Raw genomic sequence first — 17,711 nt, forward strand, 5'->3', positions numbered from 1 at the left:
AGGATTTTGGCAATGAGGCCCTTTATGTACTTCCCCAGAATCAGATAAACTCGTGGATACCATTTTTACGTCTCGTGCTAGTAGATACCACGCTAGTTAGAATTGTCTCGAGACATAAGACTTCAGCCACCCAAGTCATAGACTGTTCTCTCTGCCCTGAACAGCTTCTACCCACAAGCCATAAGACTGCTAAATAGTTAGTCTGGATAGCTATTGGTTAACTATTTAACTATCTGCATGGACCCTTTTTGCAATAACTTGTTTGACTCTTAAGCTGTGGTGAGGGGCACAACTTTCACTCGGGACCGGAGGGATCCGCTCCACATTCTGAAAATACACCCCCCCGTTTTATCATTGGAATGTGACACAAAACAAGGCAATGGTGTGCTTTAGGACCATGTGGATGCCTCCAATTAGGTTAGGCTGTTTGGAGTGTTTATCTGACTAAAAAAAAATAAGACCCCCCCCCCACCAAAGTTGCGCCCCTAGCTGCGGTTACTGTTGACAGTAAAATTGATCAGAAATAGCTAACACAACGTGTCATTGGACCACAGGAGTGATTGTTGCTGATAATGGGCCTCTGTAAGTCTATGTAGATATTCCATAAGAAATCTGCCGTTTCCAGCTACAATAGTTATTTACAATGTCTACTGTATTTCTGACTAATTTTATGTTATTTTAATGGACAAGAAATTAGCTTTTCGTTCAAAAACATGAGTGACCCCAAACTTTTGAATGGTAGCGTATGGGTTTTTTGTGCTATTTTTATGTACCATTTTCTGATTTTTGAAAGTCAGCAACCATTTGTATCTTTTTGTTTGTGAATTCTTTGCCTTTTCCCACAGTGGAGGTTGACAGAGGAATATTACCTCATTTTTATAATCTAATGAAGGGCATAATACCAAAAGGGCAGAACACCTTAAACTGAGTTTAACTTAAAAATGTAGAATGTCAAGATGCAGATTCACTTGTGTTTGATTTTATTTTGGAGAATCTTTAGGTGTGCCAATCATTTTGACACCTACCTTTGAGATAAAAAACGTATTACTTAAACAAAATCTCTTTCTGAGCAAACAATATAGCTCAGGACTGTATTTGTATTTTCTACAGTCTTTTTTGCTTATCTTTATCAAGGGTGCCAATAATTATGGATGTGACTGTATGGACAGTAAGCAGGGTTTATATCAGAAAGTACTGTCAAAAACATTGTTCGTGTGAGAGTATACTAATATGTTGATTAAAAACACACAACAGTATCTCATGATTTAAAATATTTAATGGTCAGTCAAAGCAAGGCTTATCATTCACAATATATTATACTGTATTATTCATTTTATCTACATTTAAAACATGCAAAATCCTGAGGAAAAAGTGAGTGCCTTGTTCTTCTGAACATTGTTTTTATTATAATCCAACCGCGACCCACAAGTCCAGAAAGTCTCCTCATACAGAGGTTAAAACAATGAAACACATTCAAGAGTGACACTGAAATAGCTAATGCCAATTAACACCCCTTCTCATCCCAAAAAGCAAAACACGGCAGCGTAGCCTAGTGGTTAGAGCGTTGGACTAGTAACCGGAAGGTTGCGAGTTCAAACCCCCGAGCTGACAAGGTACAAATCTGTCGTTCTGCCCCTGAACAGGCAGTTAACCCACTGTTCCTAGGCCGTCATTGAAAATAAGAATATGTTCTTAACTGACTTGCCTGGTTAAATAAAGGTAAAATTAAATTACCAGTCCAACACTAACCACTAGGCTACCCTGCTGCCCCATATAAAGCTTTCCATTTTCCTAATGTAAATTGCCACTAATTTAACTGCACAAAAAAAAATAATGTTACATCACCATTTTGACAAGTGTTAATTAAGACAATTTTTTGTAAAAATCAATAAAAGTGTAAAACTCATACATAATACACTTCAACCATATGCCGTAAGAGTACAAAAGTGTCAGTACATAGGTCACATTTCATGTTACTGCAGAATCATTTTCATTCTGTAGCAAACTGGCTCAAATTAAGATCCCCTATATATATATATATATCTATCTATCTAGGTATGAATTTTACTTATTTGCAGCTTCATGTTGACTCTATTTGACAACACTATCATCCCAAACTCAATTGTTTTCCTCTGCGCCTCAGTTGTTTTCTTGTGAGACTGTCATTTCCTGTAAAATATAAAATGTGCAGTAAGTTAGGAAAAAGCAGGAAGCATGATGATACGGACCACAACAGAAGTATGAGAGGAATGCACCATTAATATTCAAAACCTGTATTGGCCATATGAGAAACTTCAGATCACTCAAACACAAAAACAAATCATTGAGAGGAGCAGTGTTGAGGTCCATACTCTTATCTTATCCAACATACTAGCGGTGTTGTAATATGCAGGCCAGAAGTGCCTTGGTCAAGATAAACTTTAGCAATTTGCGGATTTTAGATAAGCTCCCTGCTGTTGACAAAGCAGCCAGCCTGTCTGAACATTACATGCAGGCTTCCACATGCTCAATAGATGAAAAGCTATAGCTGTGTGGAACACAGTCTCCCAGGTACACATCTATCAGCCTGTGGGAACAGATTCATTGAATTAAAAACAAAACATAAAATGGAAGCTTACACGCTTAAAAAAATATATAGTAAATGTATTTTAAAATACTAAGGGCTTCACTGAATTGCTGATTGTATTGGGGTGGAAATGACTTGCAGACTTCCTGTGTAATTAAACATCTGTAAACAATTTGGAAGGAAAAGTTAAAGTAGCCTAAGAGTAAGGATGTGTGATCAGGCAACATGACAGGTACTCTATACAGAATGTAAAGAGCTCACAGACCAGGGTTGTCCTCCTTAGAGGTCACCAATCATGAACTTTTAGCACACTCAGTCAAGTTAAACAATAGCCAACTTTACAACAATGCTGATAGTTAATGAAGGTCCAGACACCAAGTTTACAGCTTCCAAAGCATGTTTGTGTTCTAAAATGAACTGTTAAGATAAGCTGCCAGTAAATTTCACTATTTGTTCAAAGATATCCGTGAGTGATTCAAGGGACAATAACGAACGTCCCATTGTTTCAATTAAGTTCAAATGAAACATAATGTCTGATGGTAGACCTACTCTGTGGACTTTCAACAGCAAGCCGTTTGAACCATGTCAACCACCTTTCACCACATTTATTGTCATGAATCTTGAGCTGGAGGCAGAACTGAGCGATTCCCACTAGATGAACCAGCTGCAAAGTCAAGTGGCTATATTGTAAAAATTCATGTAAAAACCAAAATTAGCTTTTTGGTCTTAATTTAAGGTTAGGTATTAGGGTTAGCCGTGTGGTTAAGTTTAGGGTTAAGGTAAGGGTTAGGTTTAAAATCATATTTTATGACTGTGGCAGCATCAGCTATTGACCACTATGCATAGCTGCCTTCAGGGCAAGATTCATGACAATACATGCCAACCTGCCCTTTCACCAATACATTCACAACTTGTATCAATCTCCACTGGCTTGAGTGATAAACTTATGCTCTTAGGTAAACGAAAGGTGTAAAACTTCAGTGATTGGAAGTAATATCTATTAACACTTAAATAAACCAATGTTTAGATAATGATATGATGGCTATAATGAGCTTGGGTAAGAACGTTGCTTAATTTAAGAAAGAATGCTTACAGATTGAGTCCTCTTTCCAAATTTGCTCCAGAACGTCATCTTGACAGTGTTCTTGTGTCCTGTGCGCTCGTCAAAAGTCTGGCAGGTGTCGAAGGGGGGACTGTACAGGTGCAAACTGACCGAACCTTCGGTGTGACTGTCGTTCTCTACTCTGTGCAACCCAAGGGAATCTAAAACCAACACACACCACACATCTATGATTAGGCAACGGAAGGTAAAACATTTAAATATCACACAGCTGTTTGTTCCGCTAACGGTAATTAAATAGAACACAACACATACGAGACATACAGTATCCATTAAGAATTTGTATAATATGTAACATGTACAACTAGTTCAGATAATCAAATACTTGAAAGTAAAGATATTCACTTGGAGGATGTTTATAAAGATATACATGCATATTATGTGTGTAAATAATATAAATAAATGTCTCCTTATGTTGTCTGACACACAATGTTGAGGAAATACTAAACTGCCTTGAATCTTACCATTGATGTAGGCACACTGGTTTTCTTTCAGAATTCTCTGAGATTTCTGAACCATGTCACCAACATCCTGTGTTTTGTTCTTGGGCCATTCAAACAACGTCTCCTTCAGTTCGCCTTGCAGCATCTTCATGAAACAGTGAGAGTCTGTGTGGTCATGGATACTGCTGCAGGTGGTGAAAAAAACAGACACTCTTAGAATGTTCCAGAACAGTGTTACATGGGGCTCAGCCTTAGTACCTATGGTTATGTGTCTGTACAGGTTCATTGGTTCTAAAATAGTCCTGTTTAAGGACACATTTTCTGCCTTGTGTTAAATGTTATATATCATGTGGTCTACTGACCTACAGTATAACTTCACCTCTCAAACTACATTAGCTACAATCTGCAATTATGTACCTTTCTCTCTGCCTCAAGCAATGTAAGGTGACCAATTGTCAATATCTGACTGTTTCAAAGGGGCAAATTATTACCCAAATGTATTTATCTTTGTAAAACATACATAACGTTGACTTTAACAAGAACCTTGGACTCTGGAGCATGTTTTTTCATTTCAGTAGAACAACATACTGATGTTTTACCTGACAAGTCACATAACACATTGTAATTACACTGGTTCTGCCAATACTATTTGAAACTGACGATATACACTCTTATAGAAATAGCACCAGAATAAGTATGAGGGCTTTCAATGGATCAGATCAAATAACTTCCAACATTGTTTGCAAAAATGTCTAACCTGCCCTGACCCTCTCCCCAACAGAGTAAAATGAGGTTGAACTTTCCGTTCCCTTCATCCACCAGGTTCCTTGTGTACCTGGAACACACCCACAACACAGAGGTGCAGGTTAGAACAAAAATAGAGTTTACCCATTCAATTATTGGCAGCATTAATATCATTTTTGCTTATGTTTACTATTACGTTAGTCAGCACGTGTCCAACATTGTGGGGTGTACGTCAACTGATCCTTTTAGAAGGTAGGACATCCGATGCCTTTGTTATAGCTACACTGAAATGTAGGACAATGAATCTTATGGTATAGCCACAAAGTGATTTGCAACTACACCAATACCGTACATGCAAATTATCTGGCATAAATACTTACACTAATGCCAGAATAAAGACCAGAGGAAAAGGGTTTGGACAGATGGATTGCAATGGATTTTGTTCTTAGTGGTGTGACTCATTCAGAAAACTTTTAAATTATGTTTTAGCTCAAAACTAACTGAAACGTTTTTACCCACCAATTTCCGTAGTTCCCAAATTCACCACACAGTGATTCAGGCTATTGATAGAGCCCGTTTGTTAGTGATTGACCTAAATAAACGTAGTAGGAGTACTGTTAATATCTGATGATATAGAGATCCTTTCAAACAACCTACTATGGCCCAGATCATGTCTCTGCTTAAATTACAGCAGTCACGTTTTTGGGTGCATAGAAAAATCAGTGATTTTGTAGCATCTGCAAGGTCCAGTGTGTGATCATAACACAAACGCACAGCACGTCCTCAAAGCAACCAGTGGAGATCTGTCTCTAATTCTGATATGCGGACGGGTTTCCATCCTCCATTTACCCCCACAAGAATCAAAACATTTCTAAGTTGATGCCGCATGTCGGGAAAAACTGTGGATATGGCATTTTCTTTTTATTGAAGCCAACAATGAAACTCACTTTGAAAGTCTCATTCTGTTGTCAACATCTTAATGTTGTAACTTTTTTTTTAAGATTTAAAAGTTAGCGCAGGCATGCTAGGCTATATTTTATAAATATTGAATATATTGCTCAGACTATTTTACATAGCAGATGTTTAATACAATCTGTTCAAATGTGTAATGCAGTTAGATTCAAAATGTAGGCTATATTAACAATATAATATTATTAACACAGTGAATAATTGCAAATATGAGAGACATCCCACTGCCATCGAATCCTCTGAAGCATATATATATATATATATATATATATATATATATCCTGAGGTCTAAATCACAGGAGGACTGGCTCGTGGTAATGGCTGGAGCAGAATCGGTGGAATGGTATTAAATACATCAAGCATATTGTTTCCGTGTGTTTGATGACATTCCATTCTTCCGTTTCAGCCATTATTATGAGCAGTCCTTCCCTCAGCAGCCACCACTGGTCTAAATGTAGTTGTTCTAAATTGTGTGATATATATATATATATTACACACACACACACACACACACACACACACACACACACACACACACACACCTAGAGATCTACATTTAATGTTGCCTGCTAATCACTCATGCTACACCTTTCATGTTAAAGTTTACACCATATAGCCACCTTTGTGGGAAATAGTGATGCTATTCCCATAAAGCTTGTTCATATTTGAACTGATAACAAGTTCACCCTTTTTCATAAATGGTACAGTCCAACAAAAGTTGGCCCCAAAAAGAAGAGGGACAATATAAAACTAGGCTACTTCGTTACGTTAAAAACAGGTCTTCTCAACAACACCAATATAGTAGGTATAATAGTAATAATAAAAATTTAAAAATAGAAAAAAACATAATTCAAATATTGTTTACCTGGTCGGGTCAAACATTGCAAATTTCTTCCACTCCTGTGGATTGCTGTCATATGCCTCCATTATTTGTTGCACCTCCTCCACATTGATTTTGTCACTTTCAAAGAGTTTATGCAGCAATTTGATCAGGTCATCGAGACTTTTTGGTGTCATCACTTCGGTTTTCTCCATGGTTAAGTGCGTAATGGTTCTTGAAAACTCACTTTCCAACTAACGAAGTAGCCTAGTTTTATAGCTTCCCTCTTCTTTATGGGGCCAATATTTGTTGGACTGTACCATTTATGAAAAAGGGTTAACTTATTATGAGTTCAAATATGAACAAGCTTTATGGGAATAACATAACTATTTCCCATAAAGGACGTGTCCTCAATTGTAAATAATAGCAGGGATTTTATTTATAAGATCAATTTAAGGTTGAGGTTTTATAATATTCTTAATTATTTACCCCCACATCAAGTAACGTTACTTGGACCAATCCTAATTTGGGCTGCAGTTGATAATTAACAAAACCTCTTCCTTTCCAGGATGATTTTTGCTTTGACAATCTACAATAACCCCCTTTGAACCTTTTAATGGGTCGGGTCTCAGGAATTGAGTCAACAATGGAGAGCGAGAGAAGAGAGAGCAGAGTTTTAGTAACAACAAAACATGATATCACTTGTGAGATAATTCAATTAAGAGTTGAATTTAAAGCATAATTACATGTTTTCATAAATAATGTAATCACTTTGTAATACAAATGTTCATTTAGTTTTGTTAGCATTGTTTGTTAAATAAGGAGAATATGCCTATTTATATCTGATCATAGGCAATTGTTTTGTCTAGAACCACTCAAGCTTTTCATACATCATCTGTGAGAGCAACAACTGCCCATTTTGAGCTCACATCCAGTCATTTAAATGCAATATTATGGCTGTTGGGAGGTGAACCACACTGATGAGTAACCCTGCCTGGGTCCTGAAGAGTTGCGTTAGCTCCCCCAAGCAAATGTCTAAGCTATAGCTTAGCGGGCTAACACAATCTTGTGGCGCATTGTAGACCACTCAGTCCCATTGGTACCTTTTCCTATATTGTCAGTTTATCAGAGTAGGATGTCAAATGGGGTTACGTGAAACGTGATGGTGTGGTAACTGGAATTGAACCATGCACAGGCGATCGATGACTAACGTGTCTGAAACGTTACTTAGCAGAGCTATTGCCAATGCTTAGCTCGCGTCTTGCACAGTTGCAGCACTCGGTGACCTGGGTTCAATATCCGTCATTCAGAGAAAGAGTTTTAATTGATATAATTTAATAGGCAGGGGCATTATTCCTGTTGTAGAATATATAGGGTCATATGATATTTTAGCTTTTTGTTAACGTGTGTCTTTATTTACTACCCTAGTGTAACCAAAAAGACCGAAAGGACGCGGTTTTTGTGGAGCGATGGGTAACGATGCTTCGTGGGTGTCAATTGTTGATGTGTGCAGAGGGTCCCTGGTTCGAGCCCGGGTATGGCGAGGGTACAGACTACTGTTACATTAGGCTATATCGTTTTATCACCCGCTGCTATACTTCCTGCACATCTTCACAGGATCATTCAAAAAGTAACACGTAGTCCTCAAATCCTGTGCGCTAAAGTCAAGACACCACGTGAAGTTAAACCATGTTTATGGATGCAATTTCCCACCACAAACCTATACATTAGTCAGTCAGGGTGTAATTTGTTCCCAATTTATGGAAAGGAAGTGGGACGATTGTCTTCCTTGACATGCTGCCAAATATAAGGGTATCAGGCCTGTATCCATGGTGATGTGATGTACACTATAAACTGGCATTTACACATGATCTCATAGATAGCAACATTTAGGTCTAAAGAGGATATATCTTCGTCAAAATATATGGAACTAATAACTTCTTCCTATCATTTTTATGTTTGTAAGGTAAAAAAAAACTATATATCGTAAATATCAAGATTGAATTTCGTGATGAGCAGTTGTGGCCAGACATCATGACCAATTTAATTTCTACACACTGGACATACAAGATGTTGCGTTCCAATGCAACTTATGTTCATTGTCGTTTTATCAAAATCATTGGACTCTTGCGCCACCTAGGGCCTTAACCCAGGTGGAACGTAATGTCCAAAATGGAAAATTATGGCGCGAGGAGAGAAGTGTGGAAGTAGACTACTCAGAAGATTGCCGTTTCCAATTGATCAGGTAAATGGGCGTAATGGGGATGTCATTCTCCCACATGGCTATTTCACTACTTTACTCAATTAAACGATTGGACCAAATGGGAAATGGTGACACCATTACATGTTATGGATTAGCATGGCCTCAAATACTAGACGTAACATAGTAAATGTATGTATATGACACTCAAATTAGTCTCGGAAGAGTTTCTAGACCCAGAGGACTGATATCGCGAGCCTTCTGGTAACGTTTGCGAAACAGACCAGGCTGGGATTTGGGGTTTGAGAAGAACGCGAGAAGTGAAAAATTCTTCCTTAGTTGTTAATTTTCTCGAAATTTAAAGGCACAACCTAGATTTGAGCCAATGTCTTAAGTAGCTGAACATGTTATTACTTCAATCTCGTGAAGGTGACAAACTGACATATTTTCATTTTCGTCAAAAACAACTTTATATCGAAGGAGCGCCTTTGATTTGACTGCCTGCACATGCGCAGTTCGACCGTTACACCCGATTAATCAATCAAATGTATTTATAAAGCCCTTCTTACATCAGCTGGTGTCACAAAGTACTGTACAGAAACCCAGCCGAAAACCCCAAACAGCAAGCAATGTAGGTGTAGAAGCACGGTGGCGGCTAGGAAAAACTACCTAGAAAGGCCGGAACCTAGGAAGAAACCTAGAGGGGATCCAGGCTATAAGGGGTGGCCACTCCTCTCCTGGCTGTGCCAGGTGGAGATTATAACAGAACATGGCCAAGATGTTCAAATGTTCATAGACGACCAGTAGGGTCAAATAATAACAAGTGGTTGTAGAGAGTGCAGAGGGCGCAACAGGTCAGCACCTCAGAAGTAAATGTCAGTTGGCTTTTCATAGCCGATCATTCAGAGTATCTCTACCGCTCTTGCTGTCTCTAGAGAGTTGAAAACAGAAAGTCTGGGACAATGTAGCACATCCGGTGAACAGGTCAGGGTTCCATAGCCGCAGGCAGAACAGTTGAAACTGGAGCAGCAGCACGACCAGGTGGACTGGGGACAGCAAGGAGTCATCATGCCAGGTAGTCCCAAGGCATGGTCCTAGGGATCAGGTTCTCAGAGAGAAAGAAAGGAAATTAGAGAGAGCATACTTAAATTCACACAGGACACCAGATAAGACAGGAGAAATAATCCAGATATAACAGATTGACCCTAGCCCCCTGACACATAAACTATTGCAGCTTAAATACTGGAGGCTGAGATAGGAGGTATCGGGAGACACTGTGGCCCCATCCGACGATACCCCAGGACAGGGCCAAACAGGTAGGATATAACCCCAATCAGTTTGCCAAAGCACAGCCCACACACCACTAGAGGGATATCTTCAACCACCAATTTACCATCCTGAGACAAGGCCGAGGATAGCCCACAAAGATCTCCCCAACAGCACGAACCCAAGGGGGGTGCCAACCTGGACAGAAAGATCACGTCAGTGACTCCACCCACTCAAGTGATGCACCCCTCCTAGGGACGGCATGGAAGAGCACCAGTAAGCCAGTGACTCAGCCCCTGTAATAGGGTTTGAGGCAGAGAATCCCAGTGGAGAGAGGGGAACCTTCAGACAGAGACAGCAAGGACGGTTTGTTGCTCCAGTGCCTTTCCGTTCACCTTCACACTCCTGGGCCAGACTACACTCAATCATAGGACCGACTAAAGAGATGAGTATTCAATAAAGACTTAAAGGTCGAGACCAAGTCTGCGTATCTCACATGGGTAGGCAGATCATTCCATAAAAATGTAGCTCTATAGGGGAAAGCCCTGCCTCCAGCTGTTTGCTTAGAAATTCTAGGGATAGTAAGGAGGCCTGCATCTTGTGACCGTAGCGCACGTGTAGGTATGTACGGCAGGACCAAATCGGAAAGATAGGTAGGAGCAAGCCCATGTAATGCTTTGTAGGTTAGCAGTAAAACCTTGAAATCAGCCCTAGCCAACAGGAAGCCAGTGTGTAATATGATCTAATTTTTGGTTCTAGTCAAGATTCTAGCAGCCGTGTTTAGCACTAACTAAAGTTTATTTAGTGCTTTATCCGGGTAGCCGGAAAGTAGAGCATTGCAGTAGTCTAACCTAGAAGTGACAAAAGCATGGATTCGTTTTTCTGCATAATTTCTGGACAGAAAGTTTCAGATTTTTGCAATGTTACGTAGATGGAAAAAAGTTGTCCTTGAAACAGTCTTGATATGTTTATCAAAAGAGAGATCAGGGTCCAGAGTAAAGCCGAGGTCCTTCACAGTTTTATTTGAGACGACTGTAGGACTACTCAAGATTAATTGTCATATTCAACAGAAGATCTTTTTGTTTCTTGGGACCTAGAACTATCATCTCTGTTTTGTCTGAGATTTAGAAAATTTGCCGCCATTCACTTCCTTATGTCTGAAACACAGGGAGGGCAATTTTGGGGCTTCACCATGTTTCATCTAAATTTACAGCTGTGTGTCGTCCGTATTGCAGTGAAAGTTAACATTATGTTTCCGAATGACATCACCAAGAGGTAAAATACATGGTGAAAACAATATTGGTACCAAAACGGAGCCTTGAGGAAGACCGAAATTTACAGTTGATTTGTCAGAGGACAAACCATCTACAGAGACAAACTGATATCGATGAAGTCTTTCTAGGCATGAGCTTAGCTAGCTAACGTTGCCATGACATCACTAACAAGTGTGATCAGGGATTTCTATTCGAGAAGTAGTTTTAGCCTATCTTCTTACTATAATGTCTTTGCTAGTATGATATGCTACGTTTAGTAAGGTTTCATAAGACAGAAGGTTACTTAAGCCAAAAACAAAATGCGGGAGGTTTTAAAATATAATGTGAATGTCTAGCAACCCAAAGGTTGCATGTTCAAATCACATATAACTTGAGCATTTTAGCAACTGTTTACAATGTTTTATATACTTTGCATGTTAGTAACCCTTCCCCTAATCAAAACACTTAAGTCATTTAGCAGACACTCTTATCATTTACATTTCACAGACACTTCTATCCAGAGCGACAGCATAAATTTTCATACTTATTTCCCACATACTCGCCCCCGTGTGAATCTAACCCACAACCCTGGCGTTGCAAGCGCCATGCTCTACCAACAAAACGGAACTCAACAGCTTTTACATCACATTGTAGAGTGTTTGGAGTAACCGGTTTGCTATGGTGCAAAATGTTTAGCTATTATATGCCACTAATGAGTACACCGCTGATGACTCCCAATTCACTCAAAAGAGAGAGAAAGGGAGAGAGCGTGGGATAACTGACCCTTGACCCCCCAACCCTGGGGGAGCTCAATCCGAAAGGGGGAGATTCTCAATTGGGCAAAAGTCCGTACTCTCTTTGAATCCTCCGTCCTCCTCTCCCACGTGACCCAGAAACCGATAAGTGGTTGCCATATGTCGGGGTGTATCAATTAGTTAATAACCAGTTGAGCTGACAGACATTTTGCAGGCTATGAGTTTAGTCATCAATCTAGCAAGAGGGCAATATTGTATTAATGTAGTAATGGGCTTCCCTTCTATAGACAAGGGGAGAAGGGCTATGTAAAGTGCTCAATTTTGTAATTCTGAGAATATGCAAAGTGTCTGACTCCAATAGAAAACAAATGTTTGACTTCCACACAAAATTACTTCTTTACTTATTTTGGGTTTAAGGACGTGTGTAGGTCACATTTTTTATCGTAGAGCTATGAAAGTTAAGTATTTACATCCGTCTGCGCAAGACAAATTCAGCAATTGCATTGCTATGTTTGTGCCGGAAAGAAGTCAAGCTAAATAAATGTTTTTCTTTAGGTAACGTTGTAGTGAAGTTATATAAATGGATGTAACTATTTGCACATCATTACAATACTGTATATATCCATAATATTACATTTGAAATGTCTCTTTTCAAATGGTACTTTTGTGAGTGTAATGTTTACTGTACATTTTTTATTGTTTATTTCAATTTAGTTTATTATTTATTTCACTTGCTTTGGCAATATCAACATATGTTTACCATGCCAATAAATCTCTTTGAATTGAATTGAATTGTAATGATACAGTTGACCACCGGAGAGAGGCAAATTGACTTCTATTCGACAGAGGACGTTGACATAATCGTAGGAAGGTCTGGATGGCTGTCGTCTGACTTCTAAAACGGTGGGAAATCAATAAAATAAGTAATGTAATTATATACATATTTTTTAAATTAATTCTAGTGCCCAATTTCGGGGACTGTCAGTTTAAGAGGTTTTAATAGGCGAACTGAGGAGTTTGCTCATCTCCTCGATAGCCTCCTCCAGCTGAGGATACTCGTGTATCCTACCAGCTCACAACGGCGTTTTGAAATCCGCCACACCTCCTTTGAATCAACTGTTGTTTCCTCAGAGGAGAAAAGCATGCACATGTTAAACTATAAGTAGCATATCCTTTTTAATCTATACATCTTGCACAACCACTTTACACATTTATTTTGGGATTCCTCCTATGAAGAAGGCTGCCGACACACTGAAGAAGGCTGCCGACACACTGAAGAAGGCTGCCGACACACTGAAGAAGGCTGCCGACACACTGAAGAAGGCTGCAAAGCCGAATTGTCTGTGTACGCTATCCCTTATGAAGTGACAAATCATTTAAAAAATGAAGTAAGCTTTATGCAGACCCATAACACCTTGTTGCTTATCGGGATCCCTCCTCTGTAAACGTCATCTGCCTGATGCGAGTGGAGAAGGAGAGACTTATTTCATTTTCACAAGTGCATTCATTTCCACGTTTCCTCACCTACTCTCCTCAATAACCTTTGACCTTTTTAAAAGGAGGAGAGGACAGAGAGGATGCGAGGAGTCGAAGTAAACCAATTAAGAATCTCCCATTGTCTGGCCTGAGGAGGCGCCAGGCAGCCCAGCCCCATGTGGGTGAGACGGGCTGCCCTAGAGGCCATGGCTCCCCCGGCCTCGTTTAGACTCATCTCTGACATCTGCTGGTTCATCTGGTGGGAATACACAGAGAGGAATGAGTTTAAAGCATCGAGGAAAGTCACTGGGACACACCTATCCAGTTCTTTTCAGATTTGAAAGTACTTCATATTTAGGGGGAGTATGGATGACGTTGTCAGATCAGACCTACTGCTCTCATGGACTATATGCAACTCCATGTCCATAAGTCATTCTTCAAAGATTTTATTTTTTAATGTTACTATCTTGTACTTTAATCATAAAACATATTCCTTGGAAAAACCCTAAAATAGTCTCCAGTCTGCCATAGAAAGAGATGGTGAGATCCTCCATACACCGTCCAATTATCATATTTTCTTTATATTTCCATTTTCAGCTTACACAGTTGCTCAAGCATCCCTCTGTAAGGGCTCTTTGATCCAAAAATCAACCCCTTACCTCAAACCGTGCACACTTCTTGATGCCCACTCAACACACCCATATGGGGTGTGAGCAAAGTGATTGTGCCTTTCTGATTGGCAAAGGAAGAGTTTCCACCATTTTGCTTAAACTATCTAGTGGTTTCAGATTTAGGAGGGGGCCTCTCCAGTTCTCAGGTCTGTTTAAAACAGGGATGAGAAACTGACATAACCAGCATGGCTGTGTAACAGACACATCTCAAGATTGATAAATCACCCTTTACTGGTTCTAACAGCCGATCAATCAGCTTGCTCCCAGCCAGTGGCGATATTAGCATGTACAGTACCTGTCAAAAGTTTGGACTCACCTACTCATTCAAGGGTTTTTCTTTATTTTTACTATTTTGTACATTGTAGAATAATAGTGAAGACATCAACACTATGAAAAAACTTAAATGGAATCATGTAGTAACAAAAAAAGTCTTAAACAAATCAAAATATATTTCATTTTTTAGATTCTTCATAGGAGTCACCTGAAATGCTATACATATGCTGAGCACTTTTTGGCTGCTTTTCCTTCACTCTGCGGTCCAACTCATCCCAAACCATTACAATTGGGTTGAGGTTGGGTTATTGTGGAGGCCAGGTCATCTGATACAGCACTCCATCACTCTCCCTCTGGGTCAAATAGCCCTTCCACCGCCTGGAGGTGTGTTTTGGGTCATTGTCCTGTTGAAAAACAAATGATAGTCCCACTAAGCGCAAACCAGATGGGATGGTGTATCGCTACAGAATGGTGTGTTAGCCATGCTGGTTGTGTGCCTTGAATTCTAAATGAATCATTGACAGTGTCACAAGCAAAGCATCCCCACACCATCACAATTCTTCACAGTGGGAACTACACACGCTGAGATCATCCGTTCACCTACTCTGCGTCTCACAAAGACATGTCGGTTGGAACCAAAAATCTCAAATTTGGACTCATCAGACCAACGTACAGATTTCCACCGGTCTAATGTCCATTGCTCGTGTTTCTTGACCCAAGAAAGTCTATTCTGCTTATTGGTGTCCTTTAGTACTGGTTTCTTTGCAGCAATTTGACCATGAAGCTACAGGTAGCCTAGTGGTTATAGTGTCGGGCCAGTAACCGAAAGGTTGCTAGATTGAATCCTGGGCTGACAAGGTAAAAATATGTTGTTCTGCCCCTGAACACGGCAGTTAACCCACTGTTCCTAGGCTGCCATTGTAAATAAGAATTTGTTCTTAACTGACTTGCCTAGTTAAATAAAAATAAATGAAGGCCTGATTCACACAGTCTCCTCTGAACAGTTGATGCTGAGATGTGTCTGTTACTTGAATTCTGTGAAGCAATTATTTGGGGTGCAGTTACCTCTAATGAACTTATCCTCTGCAGCAAAGGCAACTCTGGGTCTTCCTTTCCTGTGGCGGTCCTCATGAGAGCCAGTTTCATCATAGCACTTGATGGTTTTTGTGACTGCACTTGAAGAAAAAGTTATTGAAATTTTACTCATTGATTGACGTTCATGTCTTAAAGTAATGATGGACTGTTGTTTTTCATTGCTTATCTGAGCTGTACTTGCCATAATATACTTGGTCTTTTACCAAATAGGGCTATCTTCTGTATACCACCCCTACCTTGTCACAACACAACTGAATGCTCAAACTCATTAAGAAGGAACAAAATTACACAAATGTCCTTTTAACAAGGCACACCTGTTAGGTGACTATCTCATGAAGCTGGTTGAGAGAATACCAAGAGTGTGCAAAGCTGTCATCAAGGCAAAGGGTGGCTACTTTGAAGAATCTCAAATATAAAATATATTTACATTTCTTTAACACTTTTTTGGTTACTACATGATTCCATTATTTTATAGTTTTGATGTCTGCACTTTTATTCTACAATGTAGAAAATAGTAAACATTTAGAAAAACCCTTGAATGAGTAGTTGTGTCCAAACTTTTGACTGCTTACTGTATATATATACCTTTTTTTGTTAAACAAACTCGGTCTGCTGACTCTTAGCAAACTTTTGGAAATAAATGGTGTTTGACCAGATGTAATGCTATTTCTCTGTAAATGAATAAACAACAGACTTTCAGCATGCTTATAGAGAAGGGCACTCAACATGTACTGCACTGACACAAATGACTGATGATTGGTTTAAAGAAGTTGATAATTGTCACCCCCTGATCTGTTTCACCTGTCTTTGTGATTGTCTCCACCCCCCCAAGTGTCGCCCATCTTCCCCATTATCCCCTGTGTATTTATACCTGTGTTCCCTATTTGTCTGTGGCCAGTTCATCTTATTTGTTTAAGTCAACCAGCATTGTGTGTCTCAGCTCCTGCTTTTTCCAGTCTCTCTTTTCTCGCCCTCCTGGTTTTGACCTTGTCCTGACTCAGAGTCCGCCTGCCTGACCCCGAGCCTGCCTGCTGACCTATGCCTTTGCCCCCCTCTGGATTACTGAACCTCTGCCTCACCCTGAGCCTGGTACCATTGCCCTCTGGTTTACTGACACCTGCCTGCCTTGACCTGTCTATTGCCTGCCCCTATTGGAATATTAAACAATTGTTTATTCGTCATGGTCTGCATCTGGGTCTTACCTTCATACCTGATTTTTATTTTACCTTTATTTAACTAGGCAAGTCAGTTAAGAACAAATTCTTATTTTCAATGACAGCCTAGGAACAGTGGGTTAAATGTTCAGGGGCAGAACAATAGATTTGTACCTTGTCAGCTCAGGGTTTGAACTTGCAACCTTCCGGTTACTAGTCCAACACTCTAACCACTAACAAACAACAATGTTGTTGATCCATCCTCAGTTTTCTCATATCACAGCCATTAAACTCTGTAATTGTTCTAAAGTCACCATTGGCGTCATTGTGAAATCCCTGAGCGGTTTCCTTACTCTCTGGCAACTGAGTTAGAAAGGAAACCTGTATCTTTGTAGTGACTGGGTGTATTGATACACCATCCAAAGTGTAATTAATAACTTCACCATGCTCAAATGGATATTCAAAGTCTGCTTCTTTCTTTCTTTTTATCCATCTAACAATAGGTGCCCTTCTTTGCACAGTATTACTAAACCTGCCATGTCTCTGTGGTTGAATCTGTGTTTGAAATTCACTGCTCGACTGAGGGACCTTTCAGATAATTGTATGTGTGCGGTACAGAGATAGTATTTTTTTTAAATAATTTTCAACAGTATTATTGCACAAGAGTGAGTACATGCAATTTATTATGTGACTTGTTAAGCTTTTTTAGCTTCAGAACATATTTTGGCTTGCCATAGCAAAGGGGTTGAATACTTATTGACTCAAGAAATGTAAGCTTTTCATTTTTAATTAACTTGTAAAACTTGTAAAACAGAATTCTAATTTAATGTCATTGGTTATTGTGTGTAGGTTAGTGACACAAAATATAAACGTAATCCATTTTAAATTCAAGCTCTAACACAACAA

The 17,711-nt window shown here is 39.5% G+C and overlaps 1 protein-coding gene and 1 long non-coding RNA gene across 2 annotated transcripts; both read right to left on the reverse strand.

The window, feature by feature from the left end:
• Positions 1–1,258: 1,258 nt before the first annotated feature.
• On the reverse strand, positions 1,259–6,949 carry LOC118392871 (cysteine dioxygenase type 1-like). Its single transcript, XM_035784857.2, has 5 exons — positions 6,708–6,949; positions 4,887–4,964; positions 4,151–4,314; positions 3,660–3,829; positions 1,259–2,169 (listed from the first exon to the last, which is right to left on the reverse strand). Exons 1-5 carry the CDS (start codon positions 6,875–6,877, stop codon positions 2,140–2,142), a joined length of 612 nt encoding a protein of 203 aa, XP_035640750.1. The 5' UTR covers positions 6,878–6,949; the 3' UTR covers positions 1,259–2,139.
• Positions 6,950–13,023: 6,074 nt separating this feature from the next.
• On the reverse strand, positions 13,024–15,820 carry LOC127907409 (uncharacterized). Its single transcript, XR_008064366.1, has 3 exons — positions 15,622–15,820; positions 14,765–14,960; positions 13,024–13,868 (listed from the first exon to the last, which is right to left on the reverse strand). It is a non-coding gene; the product is annotated as an uncharacterized LOC127907409 (long non-coding RNA).
• Between the last annotated feature and the right edge of the window lie 1,891 nt (positions 15,821–17,711).

The sequence above is a fragment of the Oncorhynchus keta genome, chromosome 14 (genome assembly GCF_023373465.1).
Source record: "Oncorhynchus keta strain PuntledgeMale-10-30-2019 chromosome 14, Oket_V2, whole genome shotgun sequence".
Classification (NCBI taxonomy): Eukaryota; Metazoa; Chordata; class Actinopteri; order Salmoniformes; family Salmonidae; genus Oncorhynchus; species Oncorhynchus keta.

What these genes read in the sequence shown, in the direction of transcription:
- LOC118392871 (XM_035784857.2), bottom strand. Translation starts at nt 6,877, where the DNA reads ATGGAGAAAACCGAAGTGATGACACCAAAAAGTCTCGATGACCTGATC. An exon ending in GCAATGTTTGACCCGACCAG is followed by an intron (nt 4,965 to 6,707) that starts GTAAACAATATT and finishes GGTGTGTTCCAG; the next exon opens with GTACACAAGGAACCTGGTGG. An exon ending in TGGGGAGAGGGTCAGGGCAG is followed by an intron (nt 4,315 to 4,886) that starts GTTAGACATTTT and finishes CACCACCTGCAG; the next exon opens with CAGTATCCATGACCACACAG.